This window comes from Acartia tonsa, chromosome 5, assembly GCF_053477335.1.
Source record: "Acartia tonsa isolate MP-2025a chromosome 5, ASM5347733v1, whole genome shotgun sequence".
NCBI classification, from domain to species: domain Eukaryota; kingdom Metazoa; phylum Arthropoda; class Copepoda; order Calanoida; family Acartiidae; genus Acartia; species Acartia tonsa.
Genome location: NC_137264.1, coordinates 50295009 through 50312688, shown reverse-complemented (window position 1 = coordinate 50312688; position 17680 = coordinate 50295009). Strand labels below are relative to the sequence as shown.

The 17680-nt window shown below is 31.3% G+C and overlaps 1 protein-coding gene across 7 annotated transcripts in view; it reads right to left on the bottom strand.

The window, feature by feature from the left end:
• Nucleotides 1-17063, bottom strand: part of LOC145319742 (gamma-aminobutyric acid receptor subunit beta-like) — a 79044-nt gene extending 61981 nt beyond the window's left edge. For 5 of the 7 annotated variants that reach the window (XM_080162062.1, XM_080162066.1, XM_080162064.1 and 2 more), the window contains exons 1-2: nucleotides 16915-17057; nucleotides 16190-16408 (exon numbers count right to left, since the gene is read on the bottom strand). In XM_080162062.1, coding sequence (XP_080018188.1) covers nucleotides 16190-16284 — 95 coding nt within the window. In that variant the 5' untranslated portion in view covers nucleotides 16285-16408; nucleotides 16915-17057. Of the gene's footprint in view, nucleotides 1-16189; nucleotides 16409-16914 lie in introns of all 7 variants that reach the window. The other 2 variants (XM_080162067.1, XM_080162072.1) reach the window with 1 other exon arrangement.
• Nucleotides 17064-17680: the final 617 nt, after the last annotated feature.

The following is a 17680-nucleotide window of genomic DNA, read 5'->3' as shown; positions in this document are numbered from 1 at the left end:
TACTTATATTTTTACTTCTACATAGAAGAATATTTTGTTTTATTGATCTAAGATTTTTTTAATTAAATGATATTTTTAAAAGCGAAGCTTTTCTATAATTAGGCTCGGTCCGACCGTACGTCCGTCTGTCCGTAACGGATAGCTTTTTTCGTTAATTTAGGCATGTTCGAATTGTCCTATCGATTTCAAACTTTGCATGGTGATTCCTGTAGTAGTAAGATACAATTTAGAAAGCGTAGCAACTCTATAATCACTACCAGAATGTCCGTACGTCCATTTTAAACATGTTGATTTTCTTACTTTTTTAGCAACAAACTTTTATGTTATCTAATTATCCGATTGATCTGAGCGAAGCAACTCTGTAATCAAGTCCTAAAAATGTAAGTATGTCCATAAACATTATCCTGTATCAAGCTGTTTTTAAACAAATTTACTTAAAATTTTGCTTCGACTCTAATACATTTATATACTGATTATTCAGTTTAGACACTATACAAGCGTTAATGTCCGTTTGTCCTTCCATTTCAGCGCTTCGCTTTTATGGATGTTGCCATCCTTGTTGATATGTGAAATCTAAACACCTCGAAAATAAGTATCTGCATGAATATGTCCAGTAAGATCTCAGAAACCAGAGGACCAAGTTAATAATTTCTAGCGATTTTTTTATTGTTCTTTTAACTACACTGTTAAAAATAATTTTTTTATTTAGTATCAATTGATACTCTGGAGAGTATTGGAACCGTAAGTACGCTACAACTATATAATTAATATATAACACTATGTAATACTATATAACACAATAATTATTACTATACAGAACCCATACATTTTTTTAGTATCGATTGATACGCTCTAGAATACTGGAAAATACGGTACAGAAATGTTTATTAAAATAGTACTATTTGATAGACTCTAGTGTACTGGAAAATACGCTGTAGAAATGTTTTTTAATTTAGTACTATTTCATACGCTGTAGCGTATCAGACAATACGCAAGAGAATGGATTATTAAAATAGTAACTATTCATACGTTCTAGGGTACGAATCCGTACTGTAAAGAATAATTGAAACAGACACCATTGGTGCATACCTCTCATGGAAGTGTTTCTGCTTGGTCGTTTTAGACAAAGATGAAATGTTACTATTTATGCTCAGATTTATAATTTTGATTTTTGTAATTATGACTGACCATAGTTTTTATTTTTAAGGATCATGTTTAGTCCTAAACATCTTTAAAGTCATTTTTTTACTAAATTTACATTTGAATTAATGTTTTATTGCTCTGCTTGGTATGTTTGTTGATATAACAAAATGTATATGTACATATAATAATCATATATTAAAACTGATCTTTCATCCAAAGTAAAACAGTTTCATACTCTACAGAGTATCAAAAATTATGATAGAGGATATCAAAAATTGCAAAGGAGAGTATTAAAAACTTACTTCTACCGTATTGAATATTATTCCAAAGAGCGTATTGGATAATACTATACAGACAAATACATTATTTAGTACTACATGTTACTCCATAGAACACTAAGTATTGCTCAATACAGTATTGGAATCTTCCTTGTATTGTAATAAGGTTTTTTTCCTATAACGTAGGGATTGATACTATACATTAATGTGAAGAATATATAGTATTATCTGATGCTAAAAAAAAAATCATTTTTAACAGTGTAGGTTTAGGTTTCTTCAAGTCTTCTTAATTCCATTTTAAAGTCTTTTTGTCTTAATGAACACAAAGAAAAAACAAAATAACTGTTTGTATGTGTGTGTGTGTGCATGGGTGTGCTTGTGTGTGTGTAGGTGTTTGTGTGTGTGTGAGTGTGTGTGTAAAGCAGTACTGTAGTTGACAAATAATTGTTTTTGCTCCACACATATTTGACATAACTTTAAGTACACCACAAGGAAAACTTCATCCATATAAGCGAAGCTCAATAAGTCATTACCACGTAAATAGAAAACTGTGAATATTTTTAAAAGATCGTGTAATGAAAAAGTGTAATTACTAAACGTGCCAAATTGTATGAGGAATGTATATTCAAAAATTAAATAAGTAAAATAGTGATATAGTACAGACAAACGGGCATGCATCAATTGCAGAAAAACTTCGCCATTAATTTGTGAAATTTTGTGCCAACTCTGAAAAGATGGCTATTCCAGTTTTTAAGAGTTGCACACAAGTTTATTGGCACTTAATTCCGCATGCTATCATATTGTAAAATTTTTTAAAATCGCCAAAACAGAAAAGTGAAAATAATAGAATAAGAAGGAGAGTTTTAATGATGGATATACGGAAAGTGTCATGTGTGACGTCATAAAAAAGTATATTATCCATCTCTTTTTTAGAGGTTTCCTATTCCACTTTTCCTCTCATCCTTACTTTTATGACGTCACACATGACACTTACCGCATAAACTTAATGATATTATACTAGTAAAACAAAAAAATAAAGCAATTGTAATAAAATGTGATTAATTTATAATGCAATACATGCGCGGAATTGAAAGCACACCGCTCAAGTTTTTGGATGAAATATGGTTTCTACCAACAAATGGACTATTTTGGCAAGCAGTCACCACTCTGGAATTTGACTATCTTGTCACAATAAAAGATCAATTCATTTTTGCAAAATCCTTATTGACCTAACTCAGATATTATTCTATAAAAGTATCAGGATGTCTTCTAGCTGTGACAATGGATCTTGCTAACAGCTGAACCGATATGGTTCTCCAAGTTTCTTATTACTCCAATATCGGTTTATAAGAAACAGCGTATAGTGTCCAATAAAAATGACGTCATACAATACAAATGACCAGTTATAGGCCAGTATACAATTTAACATTGATCAATTACAATGTATACTGGCCTATCATTGGTCCTTTGTTTTGTATGACGTCATTTTTTATTGGACACTATACGCTGTTTATGTATATCAAGTAAAGAAAAAAATTCTTTTTTTAAAATTAAACTTGAATGTGGATGGTCGACAGACTGACAAAGACAGACGGACTTTCATAGATGAAAATAATTCAACATAATAGATTTAAATTGACGTGCTATTTTATGTAAGTACTCTAAATCATATTATGTTTCAAACTATCAATAAAAAACATAGCTTTTTAAAGCTTTACCATGTAAACCATCGATAGAGAATAGGAGATTAATGTATTTATAATATGCAATATCATATTGTACAGATATACATTAAAAGTGTTGTTGAAGTCTTTGATGGAATGATTGTTTGTATGCCAAGCAGCTTACTACAATACAATATATATACAATCACACCACAGAATATCATTATAGATTATCTATCCTACAACTTCAATCTATAATCACAAAGAGAGGGGCATGGAAGAATAAATTATACTGGAACTTAAAGTTTTCAAACATACTTCCTCATTTGTTTGGTATTTTAGATGCTGTGAGTATTGGTGCAAAAAATTAGTAACAAAAAAAATTAGCCAATGAGAGGCCGTTATTGACAAATGGTAAAATTTATAGTGGCCTCTCATTGGCTAATTTTTTTTGTTACGTCATATTTTTTGCACCAATACTCACAGCATCGTATTTTTATTTAATTTTGATTGGTTTGGTTCAACCAAAAGTGTTCAAACTTTTCAACCAACACGTTTAGTCAACATAAAGTTTAAGTTTGAATATCATCAGTAATGATTGTGGGGATCTTAAGAGATAATACAATGGACAATAAATTTATGTACATCCCCAAAGATAAAACACAAATATAGAATATCATAATGTTATAACCCATTGCATCCACTGTTACAAGTTTATGATATTCTATTTATTATTCTATGTAAGATAATGATACCTAGACACAGATTATGTATTAAAGTGCACTATTTTCTCAGATATATCAGAACAAGTACAATTTTATCCGTTGTAATACAATAAAGATAAAGAATCTCTTGTGACCAATTTGATAAAAGTAATGATACTAAATTGTGTAAAACGGAGTAGATTTTTTGCATTTTTTTGCGCACCATATTTCTTAATCCCACTTTCTTTGCCTTGTAGACCAAAAACAACCTGGAGGAGGGAATTCCTGGAGGTACTGAGAGATGAGAATTTATCATCTTTCAGTGAAGCCTCTACTGAGGCCCAATTCAAAGATAAATGGAGAACCATTGTGCATGGCCTATGCTCTGGAAAGAATAGATAAATGGCGATGATGATGACTTTCTTTGCCAAATCCTGTAGCGCTATGGATTTTCCCCCTTTTTGGTGCACCCTGTAACTTACTACTGCATAAAAACTTTGCTTTCATTAAGTGCACCCTATATCCCCTTCCTGTACAAAAAGAAATAACAATTTCTTATACTAAATTGCGGACAGACGAACATACCCCAATTAAAGAGCAGCTGCACTACTACCAAGATGTATTATAAAAAGATACACAACATTATAGTGTTGTTGTACATTTATTACAAGTGGACAGCATTGCCTCACCTTATGTGGGTCAGGTCTTATTTATTTTTCTTTGTCTACAAGCATACAATAATAGGTGACAGGGTTAGTGTATCAAACTCGCAATCCAAGTATCTGGTACATTTAAAACCATACAGGGATCTTAAGGGATAAGACAATGGACGTCAATAAATTTATATACACTCCCAATGTTGATAAACAAGATTATAACATCTGTAGCTTAAAAAGCAAGGATACTAATAGTTCGTACCCAACCCATGAAAGTTTAATTAAATTATGCAACGAATAAGATAACGTGGAGTAAAACTTTATTTACAATCAAATATACATATGAATTTTTAGCTTTCTAGAATGTTTTTAAATTGAGAAAGATACTTGGATTGCAGAAATCATACCCCCCCCCCCCTCCCTCCCTTTTCTTACACATTGATAGACAAATAGGTTAGACAAATATTTAGGTAATGAAATCAAGAAATTTTTATTTTAGTAATCAAAGCAGATTGTATGATTGACTGTCTGAAGGGATAAGACAATGAACGATAAAATGAAATGTATCCACACTATTGGTAAACAAAATTGCCCCATTAGTGGATCCCAAGAGGTGTAAACACCCCCATTAATTTTGCTAGGCTGGTGGTTATATCCCCAGCACCACTCACAGCACGCCTCTGAAATAAATTTTTGAACACTGCCATTTTGAAACAACCAATCAAGGTTTGATAAAAGTTTTAGATTCGACAATTGAGAGAACATGCTTTAAAAACATTGGGTACCAGCCACCTTCACCCCTGCAGCAACCCTGAGTTCTAAACCAATCCCCTTTAGATATAAAGTAATATTATTCCACAATACAACATGTGTGACTATGGTAGATTATAAATCTATAATACAAAGTAGCTTGATGGCTGTCCGTCCGTCTGTCCGTCCGTCCGTCTGTCCGTCCGTCCGTCCATCTGAAGCTTAAGATCTCGGTAACCACTAAACCGATCGAATTCTACTCTTCAGGGAATATACCTACTGTTCCTGTGGTGGTTTAAAACTATATTCTTAGGGGGTGGGACACCCCGTCCCCCCAAAAAAAAAAAAAATTTTGTAGAAGATTTCCTTGGTTTTTTTTTTTTTTCGAATTGCACCTTAACTTTTATTTATCATTGCTTGGGGCAAAGCCCCTAGAGGCTAAGGGGCGAAGCCGCTAGTGTAGATTAATATAATCATTTCCCAGTGTCCTCTCCCTCCCTGACAAAGTAAAAATGACAGAATAAAATACTGCTGCGAGGAAAACTTGTAAAGTAATCATCGCAAAACATTTATAAAATTAGAAAGATAAAGAAAAGTTTGGATTATTTGAACAAATTGTTTTGTCTAAAAAAGTTAGACGCTATAAAAGTCGGCAGGGCTCAGCAGCCGCGCATAACCCGCGTTAAGACTGTTTTGAGTGCTTGAAAATATATTTTTTGCGATCACTTTTTCTGACGGCCAGTTGATAATTTTAAAGTTATAAACCGCCAATTTCCCCTTGGTAAATATGTTACTTCTACGCAGCTGCCTAGCCCTGCATGTTTTAATGTAAGATTTTAAGCTAAGACATTATCATAAAAAGACTTTAAACAAAGCACCTCTTACTAATGCCTCTTTGTTAATCTTAAACATTAAACATTTTGCTTCAAACTAGAATCTTTTCACATTTATAGTATGTTAGAATTAAAATTATTATCTCAAAATTTAATGTTTTCCCATTAATTTTTAATAAACTATGTAAAAATTTATTTAGAGAAAGGGATGTAACATTTGTTAGGGGTTGACCTACACGCCCCTGCATAATAGCCAAAATCCTAACCAAGAACATGTGTGTTAACACATATTTGTTTGTAGGTTAACATATGTTTGTCTGTTTGTTGTTGGACACATTTTGACAAATTCAAGATAAATGATTGGTCTGAACCTAAACACTTTACCAGCTATCAGCCTGGGAATAGACTCTTCTCTTCAAAAAGATTAGGATAGGAAAAGGAATTTTATATTTATCATTCTTTACAAGTTTACAACTTTGTATTATTAATATATCAATGGGAAGACAAAGAAAGTCCCTCAATGATGTCATAAAAATGATGGATGAGGAAAGGAGTAGTGGGAAAGAAAACCCCTAAATAAAGAGATGGATAATCCCTCGTTTTTATGACGTAACATGCTGATTTTATGAGGGACTGTCTTCGTTTTATATTATGTTTGTTGCTACCATCTATATCTTGTATGACACATTTGAGTCTGGCTCAAAGTTATACCAGTAGTAATATTTATACTTCTGGTTTACTCCACTGAGGTGGATTCTTTTAAAAAAATTGCCCCACTAATCACTTAGTGGGGCAAAATTGTTCGTGAAAAATCCTCCAAAACCACATAAAAAATCTACAAAAATTAAATAAAATCTTATGTTAATAACCCTTCTATGATTTTGTTTAATTTTGTAGATTTTTAATGTGATTTTGGTGGATTTTTCACGAAAACAATGTTTCCCCACTAAGCGATTAGTGGGGCAATTTTGTTTAAGAATCCAACTCTGAAATCCAAACATTGATTAGCCAAGTACATACAACTACTAGGAGCTCTAAATAATAGTCCAAAAAATTAATGGCCAAAAACCATCCCAGAACCTTTTTCGAGCTTCCATAAAATAGTTAATCAATCAGATAAGAAGATATCGAAATCTTTTGGTACACACAAAAAAAACCTTACTACTTTATGTGATAGGATATGTCACATTTAGTTATTTTCTTTACATAGAAATGATGTTGTTATACAAATTTTCTCATTCTTCATTTATTCTTATATTGAAATGTATTGATATGCACTTTTATATTGTAATTTAGAAAGAAGTAGCTTGTAATTTTTGTTTTGTTTACAGATAATTAACATTGTTTTTAAATAAAGTCTTCAACTTTAATAGTTTTATTTTGATAATAACAAGGATGACAACATCCATAAGTAGCGAAGCTCAAAAACTATAAAAAGACATCTGGAAAAAATTATCTATAGAATATGTCATAAAAACTTCAATAATAAAAATCACGAAACCTTTTAAAATATATATTGTATAATGGTCTTTTCAAGCATTAAGCTAATAAGAAAAACTTTAAAATCTATAATTCGATTTAGCATTCAACCAATAGTACGTCTTTATTAAACTTAGTCAAAATATGTAGAATGTTGACTTAATTAATCACTAAAAAATCCAACCGTTTATCTTGAACAGGAGTTGAGAAAATCACAAAAACTTGACAAACTAGAAATCGATCTAGCACCCCAACCAATAAGGGTATCTTAATAATACTTAATGGAAATATGTAGGGTGTGAACTTATTCTATCCCTGAAAATTTCAACTGTCTATCTTGTATAGGGATCGAAAAAAATCATGAAAACTTAAAAATCTAGGTATCGATCTAGCACACCAACCAATAAAAGCATCTTAATAAAACTTATTGGAAAAATGTACTATGTGAATTTATTTAATCCCTAAAAATTCCAGCCGTTTATCTTGAACAGGAATCGAGAAAATTACAAAAACGTAAAAATCTAGGAATCGATCTAGCACCCCAATGAACAGACAGACGGACAAAACAATATATAGATTAGATGTGCAAATGTCATAGGAATTTCACTAAACATTTCATCTGTCTATCTTTAGTAGGAGCCGGACGGACAGACAAAGTAAATTATAGAGTAGCTTCGCTACTAAAAATATTTTTCCTAAAGGCAAACAAGTTGTTAAAAGCGAAGCTTTTCTATAATTAGGGTCGGTCCGTCCGTCCGTACGTCCGTACGTCCGTAACGGATAGCTTTTTTCGTTAATTTAGGCATGTTAGGATTGTCCTATCGATTTCAAATTTTGCATGGTGATTCCTTTAATAGTTAGGTACGATTTAGAAAGCGTAGCAACTCTATAATCATTACCAAAATGTCCGTATGTCCGTTTTAAACATGTTGATTTTTTTACTTTTTTAACAACAAATTTTTATGTGATCAAATCATCCGATTGATCTGATTTTTGGTATATTGATTCCTGGGAGAACAAAGTATAATGTTATAAGCGAAGCAACTCTATAATCAAGTCCTTAAAATGTAGGTATGTCCATAAACATTATCCTGTATAAAGCATTTTTTAAAACAAATTTACTTAGAATTTTGCTTCGACTCTTATATATTTATATTCTGATTATTTAGTTCTGACAATATATAAGTGTTCATGTCCGTTTGTCCTACCGTTTCAGTGCTTCGCTTTTATGGATGTTGTCATCCTTGTTAAAACTTGATTGACACAATGTCAAAATAACTCTTTATATAAGACTACTTTGTATTATAGATAATGAAAAACAAATATGAATGAAGTGCCCTGTCACTCAAAACTTCACTGTTAAAAAGAACAGTAAATTAGTATATTAAAGGGTGTTAAAAAAAAACCAATTGCTTCCTTTTTTTCAATATAAATCTTACAGTTTTGATCCAAAAATAATAAAAAATAATACAATTCATGCCAAACCAATGACAATAAGAAAACAATTTTGAATTTTGAATCTACTCACCCTTCCAGAGCACTAGAGCTCGAAACCTAGCCCTTGCAGAGAAATTTGCCCAATGCCAAAAGTGCATATTTTATTATAAATTAAGACAAATTTGTTTCTTAGAAAAAAAGAACTAACCGTCTTATGTACTTAAAATCTTGTAGATAGACCCCATAATGTTTTGGGTTTTTAATGGGGCATGTAAAGACCTTTCTATAGACACCTTAACAAGGTTTCTAACACAATCTTAGCCAATTTGGCATCAAAAAGAAAGACCTAGCAAACATCAGGAACTAGAAATAAACAAAGCCGTCATGCCTCAATATTGGATGGGTCTGTCTTTTTTTTATGCCAAATTGGCAAAGATTGAGTTAGAAATCTCGTTAAGGTGTCTACAGAAAGATTTTTACATGTCCCATTAAAAACTCTAAACATTATGGGGTCTATCTCCAAGATTTGAAGTACTTATGGTGGTTCAAAGTGTAAGCCATTGGTTTTTTTATTAACACCCTTTATAACTTTATGTTTGCCGTTTCTTTGGTAAACAAAAGAAGAGAGAAAATGAGGTTATTAGAAATTAGAGAGAAAAAGATATTATTTTCCAAAGGTTATTAGTTTTAATTACATCTTTATAAGTGTTCGCTTCATTTGCTCTCATTTAATATTTCTTTTTATTTGATTATAAAACCAGTAACCCTGGTATATTAGAAAATTAATTCTGAAGCTTTTCCATACTAAAATAAGACATTAGCCATACGAAATCCATATGTACAGATGTTTCTATCCTTTGGAAAAGATTAAGAAAATATGGTAACTGTAAGACAATTAGTTGAAAAGATTAAAAACTAGAAAGTACAAAGGAAAATGGTGTATTACAAACAATATTATTCATATTTTTCCTGGTCTGTTGAATACCAGATACCAAATATTGACCTTCACATGTTAATAATTGTCAGTTTTTTTTACATGTGGTAGACAGAAATTATTATTTATATATTCACCATAAAGTCCTGTTGAATCTCATCTCATCATAGAATAGTTATTTCTCGCATCGTATTATAAACGGCTTTCCGCGGATATAAAATGTACAATTATAATATTAAAACCAATTTTTTTTGCCCCGAGTTGCCGTAGGCACGGGCTATAAAACTGGTTTTATACTTATGATCGTACATTTTTATATTCGTAGAAAGCTGGATATAATATGATGCTAGACATAGTTTTTTCGTACGGTTCCTATCCACCGGATTCGAATGAATACGAGAAATTTCTTTCCTGCCGTTAAACGTGAATGTCTGAAATTTATGATGATACCTAAGACTGATAACGCCGTTATGGGATTTGCTATTATTAGAGAAAGATGTACAAAATCCTTGCTTGAAATCAGGTTACCATTGAACTTTATAGTTCAACCATAATTTCTTCTTTAAAAGACCTAAAAGCTGATTAATTCTTATCATATTTTAACTTTCTTTAGTGAAGGTTGACAGGGAGTAAGGGAGGGGACAATGGGCAATTAATTCAATTTAAGAGGGTTCGCTGAAAAGCAACGAAAACCAGATTTTTCAAGAAAATTTTACCAAAATTGTAAGGGGATCATGGTAACCTAATTTAGAACAAAATTAGTTCTAAGAAAAAAATCATTTACTTGAAAATTAAATTATCAACACATCACAATGTAGTAAACATTCTGTAATTAATCACTAGAAAAATCTTGTTTAAACCACCCTCAACCCTTCTAATATATTTATAACTGACCCCAAAATTCAAGCGGTTCTTAGATTATTTAATACATAAATATCACAGTAGAGTTTCTATACATGAAAAGACATTTTCTTGGGAAAAAATATTTGTTAAAACCAGCGATAAAAAACAAACTTTTCTGTCTGCATATTCAAAACTAGCTCAGCTAGTTAGCGGGGCATTGATGCGCAAGTCCCCAAAATCAGTAAGAATCTGCTGTATTCGTGCACATTCCCTTTAAGCCAGTCCCCAAAGTCTAATACTACTTAAAAATTGAATATTCGATCCATTGTCCCCTCCCTTACTCCCTGGAAGGTTGATTTAACCTTAAAATATATCAAATTGAAAAATTGAGATTATATTATAAGAAAAATATTAGTGTACAGATGATTGATGTGTTATTATAAAAATTTGCAATCATTATAAAAACAGTGTATTACAGGGAAAATAAACTGTAAATATATCCTAACTGTATACAAGTTAAAAGTCAAATAAAGATATGTCTTTTTAGCAGTGCAGCAACTATTAACTTAGGAATGCTCATACATTTGTAAGTACATGAATGATTTTAAGATGGCTGTAGGTTTTATTTGTATAACTTACCTACACTTCTCATTCAATGAAAAATACACGATACAGCAACTTTTTAAACATTTACTAAATTTGCCTGTAATCTTTAATATTATCACTATTCAAAATTTGTATTTTTTTTCGTAATATAGTAATTTTAATGTTTATTGATATTATTCAAAATATATTAATTATTTTAATTTTGATAGACATATAAATGAATAAGATATAATTCATAAATATGTTATTATATAAAGCATAGGTGTATAAGAAAACTTGTCTATAATATATTTTGTGAGAATAAAAGTTGAAAGGTTTGTCTGTGTCTGGTCAACAAAAGGGTCCAAAGTTTTTGCTCTTTCCTTTTGCAAGAGACAGAGGTGTCAACTTTTAGTTTGCAATTTAAGAACCAAATTATCTGTCTTTTCACATCTGATTTAGACTTTCTATGTATAAAATTATAACATGTAATAACAAGAAGCAGGTCTTTAAATTATGAATAGTTAGTATAAACTGTGGCACCCCTGTACATTGTTGTAAAAACAGTTGAGTGTGTGCCACTTCTTATCTAACAGTATTGGCCAATCCCTAATCGTCAATCCATTAACACTTTACATCATCAGAGTACTTTTTACGGCCTGGCCTCTACTTTGTAATTAAAAATCCAAGAACATTAGCCCACACAACTGACCATTTAACCATTTTACTTTTTTTTCTTCAAAGTACAAAGAGATTTATTCAAGAATATGTGTAAAAATACATTTTTGGGTTGATAATGTTGCAACTAGAATTTGGCACTGTTTAAAATAAGTTTAGAATAAAAAACATTGTAAATTTATATATCCAAAAGAATAAAGAACTTAAAAGATATAAATCTGAGATATAATTCCATTTGTGCATAAAGGAGTCTTTTTTACAACAAAAAATGTTTCAGGAAAGCTTTCCTTCTATTTTATGTAATTACCTATATTTTGCCTTCGAGTGTGCACAACAATACTACATATACAATTCAAAACAAATTTTCCATTCCATTCAATTTAGTATTTTGCAATATGTTACACTTGCACACACACAAACAAACCACCATCAATACCTATACATATTTTATATAATGTTTGGATAAATTCTATTTTCTCTTTTATCCACAAAACTAAAGATTTTTTTTCTTTTACTTTTAGAATAAAATCAAAATTTTGTTTGTGTATCTAAACAAAAAATGTAAATATCAAATGATAAACTTTTAAGTTATGAATAATCACACTGTTAATTCTTTTTTCAACTATAGTTTGATAACTTGTAAAGGAAAATTGACCATATCATGAAGTTCTTAACAACTATGTCTATATCATCATGCCAAACTATTTAAGTCCCCATAAATTATATTATATTGTCAGAAAATGTGAAATATTTTGTTTCTTTTCTGCATTTTTGAATAAAAATAGTTGGTTATGTAAATTTGATGAAAACATTAGAGAATAATATTTTGTTTTAGTTTCTAAAATTATTTCAGAACATTGAAAATATTTTTTTTTTTTTGAAATTTTCTTGATTATACAACCAGAAATTGAAATTCTGAACCATTGATTGTTTTAGTATTGAAATAGAATTCATGCATTTTTAAAAATTGTATGAGACGAATCAATTTGTTAAACGACTTTTGTTTAAGTGTATTGAATATGGCCTGTCAAAAGTTAAGAGTTAAGAACCAAATTTTGTAATACAAGGCTGTGCATGATTATTCTGTATGGCTGAGAACTGGTTATCAATGAAGCGAATGTTAATTGGTTTTGAAGTTGTACCATAAAAAAGTTAAGCAAGTATTATATGAAAAAGCAACTAGAAAAATTAAACATCCCTCCAATATTTTCAATACCCTTACAGTGAGAACTGCGTAGTTTAACAACATTTAAGGATGACTTGTTTGTCACTGACAATTCCCAGTAACCCTGAATTTACTGTATAAGTATAATGTTTCATATCCCCAACTGAATTTATGATTTAAATTGAAGATGACTATTTTGGTCTGCTTAGTCTAGATGACACACAGTACATGACCACAAATGAGTTATTCATGCATAATTTCATATGCTATAATCATTATGCCTCAGTTTTGCAAATAAATTTGCACATTTTGGTGCCTCTCATTGCTTAACATGCGCAATTTTAAGCACTGCATGTTTCAAACTTTTAGCAAAGTCATCACTGCATAAAAGAATTTCAGATAAAGAATTTTTCTGAAGCATTAAGTACCTTTTCTTATTGGATAAACAGGGGGAGATATAAATATATAATATAATAAATTTTATTAGATAATTTTATAAAAATGAGGAATATAGGTCTCCTATTTTTTTTCTAATGGGGTGGGGGGGGATGGGGCACTTATTAAAATTTCACTTATATAGACCCATGTTCAAGCAGAAATGTTCGATATTTGTTGTTTCCAAAAGAAAATGTATTTCAAAAGTAAATTATACCAATAACAGTTTCCAAACAAATATCTTAATGCGTATATATGGTTGGATTAAAATGATTTGTGTATTGTAAATTGTAAATGCAATGGAAACAGAATTCAAACAGAACTGCGGAATTTAGTTTGAGAGTTAACTAAGTAACACAATGTGCAACATCACCACCGCAATAATTATTTCCTGTCCATGTCGTCAGCACTACTACAGCTATCTATCTATAAGAACTACTACAGATATCTATCTATCTATCTATCCATATTGCTACAATTAATGAACAATGTACTGCTAATTATTTACAGGAAACTATCTTATTTTTATTCATATTTGGGTTAGTTGTGAAGCTTCTTTACAATTATATTTTTACACTCTCGAATGACTTTCATTCATATAAAGAGCATCAAGAAATTACGGTTTATTTATAGTCTAAATTCATGTTAAGTGATTTATTGGCAAACAGGCCACATTTCCAAAAGTTAATGTTATAATTCATAAATTTATATGGCGATTTTTTATTTAGAAATATAAACCAAAATAATTTTCTTAGAAGCAATGTTAATTTAATCCTTCTCTTTGTAAAAACTCAGGGAAACAAAGAGGGGTAAATGCATTATAAATCAATACTATCCAAGTTGTATTTATCAAAATTATTCCACCAAATGTCTTCTACAAACAATTTTGAGCTATCAAGGTCAGAAATTACACTAGAGGGGATGGAGGGGGAGGGGGAGTTGAATTAATGGTTAGCTTATTGTACCCTTTCTCTCTGGGAAAATTTAAGTACATTTCATAAGAAATGTGTGGGATATTTTGATACCAAATCAAATGATTAACATTTTGATATAAAAAAATATCTAAAATACAAAGTAGCTTGATGTCTGTCCGTCCGTCTGAAGCTTAAGATCTCGGTAACCACTGAACCGATCGGATTCTACTCTTCATGGAATATACCTACTGGTCCTGTGGTGGTTTTAGGCTATTTTCTTGGGGGGGGGGGGTGGAACACCCCCAACCCCCCAAAAAATAAAAAAATCCCCCCCCCCCCATTTTGTTTGTAGGAGATATCCTTGGTCCTTTTTATTTATTTATTTTTTTTTTGTAGGAGATATCCTTGGTCCTTTTTTTTACGAATTTCACCTTAACTTTTTTTGATCACCTCTTGGGGCAAAGCCCCTAGAGGCTAGGGGCGAAGCCGCTAGTGTCTTATAATGTATAGATCTACAATGAAGTAATTAAACTTTAAAAGTATACATCCTAAATTTCCTTTTTGTCTTCGTGTTCTATAATGAAAGATTTTAAAAACAAGGATGACAACATCCATAAAAGCGAAGCTCTGAAACGGTAGGACAAACGGACATTAACACTTGTATAGTGTCAGAACTGAATAATCAGAATAGAAATGTATAAAGGTCAAAGCAAAATTGTAAGTAAATTTGTTAAAAAACTGCTTGATACAGAATAATGTTATGGACAATCTTACATTTTTAGGACTTGATTATAGAGTTACTTCGCTTATAACAGTATACTTTGTTGTTCCAGGAGTCAATATACCAAAAATCAGATCAATCGGATAATTAGATCCCATAAAAATTTGTTGTTAAAAATTTCTAAAAATTAACATGTTTAAAATGGACATACTAACATTCGGGTAATGGTTATAGAGTTGCTACGCTTTCTAAATAATGCCTAATTACTAAATGAATCACCATGCAAAGTTTGAAATCGATAGGACAATTCTAACATGCCTAAATTAACGAATAAAAGCTAACTATCTCGGACGGACGGACCGACCCTAATTATAGAAAAGCTTCGCTTTTAAAAAAACAAGGATGACAACATCCATAAAAGCGAAGCACTGAAACGGTAGGACAAACGGACATTAACACTTGTATAGTGTTAGAACTTAATTATCATAATATAAATTTATAAGAGTCAAAGCAAAATTGTAAGTAAATTTGTTGTAAAACTGCTTGATACAGGATAATTTTTATGGACATACTTACATTTTTAGGGCTTGACTATAGAGTTGCTTCGCTTATTACATTATACTTTGTTGTCCCAGGAATCAATATACAAAAAATCAGATCAATCCGATGATTTGATCACATAAAAATTTGTTGTTAAAAAAGTAAAAAAATCAACATGTTTAAAATGGACGTACGGACATTTTGGTAATGATTATAGAGTTGCTACGCTTTCTAAATCGTACCTAACTACTAAAGGAATCACCATGCAAAATTTGAAATCGATAGGACAATTCTAACATGCCTAAATTAACGGAAAAAGCTATCCGTTACGGACGTACGGACGTACGGACGTACGGACGGACGGACGGACGTACGGACGTACGGACGGACCGACCCTAATTATAGAAAAGCTTCGCTTTTAAAAACTTACCCCGAATTATAATGAGTGTATGAGAGAGTGTTGGTGAGTTGTAGATGAGCCAGCATCAATACCACCCACGCACACACATAGTCACCCACGCGCATCTTGTCAGTGCCAGGGGATGGGTAGAGAAAGACGACAGCTGGTTTTTTTCTGTCCTAGTATTTATCACTGCATTTTTGAAGATAATTCATTCAGTGAGAATGAAAATAAACACCTCTGTTCAATCTAAAATAAGATAAATCTTTATTATTTTTGTGTCATTGAACATGTATGAATGTCAGTCTGTCTGAATATTCCTTAAAGTATCGCGAACGGCCGCACAAATTAGGTCATCTTTTCATTGTGACGAACTATTTATATGTATAAGATTCTTGACATTACCTAACTGTGCTTGGTAGTATGTTGCGCCTGTTTATGGGCCAAGGCATCCCCCCTTCTCTTACTATTTATATCGTGCACCTGACATAGCAGCAGTGGTGACCATTTTTAACGCTTTTAATTGTGACGCAGTGTCGGCCCGAGATTCGAACCTATCACTCCCCGGCGAAGAGCGGATGCGTTACGTGTTGAGCCACGATCGCGTGAGGTTCTTGATATCAATTAGAAACCCAAAAAAATCTAAAGGGTTGGCTTTTGCATTTGCCACAAGCAATAACGAAAAAACAAAGCCAAAGCTATAGACTATTAATTAATTAACCGGAGAAAATTACCTTATCAAAAAAATAGATTACCTTCATTTTGTATTTTTTGTTTGTTCATGTAACTTAGATTTCACAGTATTTTTTTATATACTTTAACATTATTTAACATTGATTATCACAGAAACACTGAAAACACTGAAATTTTTCATCATACTGTTCTCCTCAACCCATTATGATCTGAAAAATTAAGTTATTTATAAAGAAAACATAATTATGAAATTTTTAGTTTTATATAGTCGTCCAAGCTATTTCATTTGGGGGGAGGATTCAAAACATTTTTTTTTGTTTAGGGGGGGGTATGGGTAATCTTTACATCATATAGGCAAGGACGTCCAAGCTTTTTTGGGGGGGGTGGGGGCGGGGGGGTAATCACCCCTTTACTCCCCCCCCCCCTTTACTTGCACTAAACAGTGTTGCTACTATTTTATCGACAAGAAAAAGTACTGTAACAACTTCTTTATTAGGATTTATTAACATGAAGCAGTTTTAAGTTGGTAATTTTCAAAGACTTGAGATACTTTTATAAAATCTTAATTTGGTGTCCAAGCTTAATGGTTGTAATTTACAGAAAAGATTATTTTTGATTATCATATTTGAGGGTGTAGAGTACATTTATTTTAAGTCAATTATCTTAAATCTTATGACCAAATATCATGTATGAAAAAAATATCTCTTTTTTAGCATTAAAAATTCAAATATCTCATTAAAAATTAGTTCTACCTACAAAAATGATAAATAGTTGCAGATAGGTGAACCATATATTTTTATTTTTGAAGAACAAATTTAGTTGATTTGT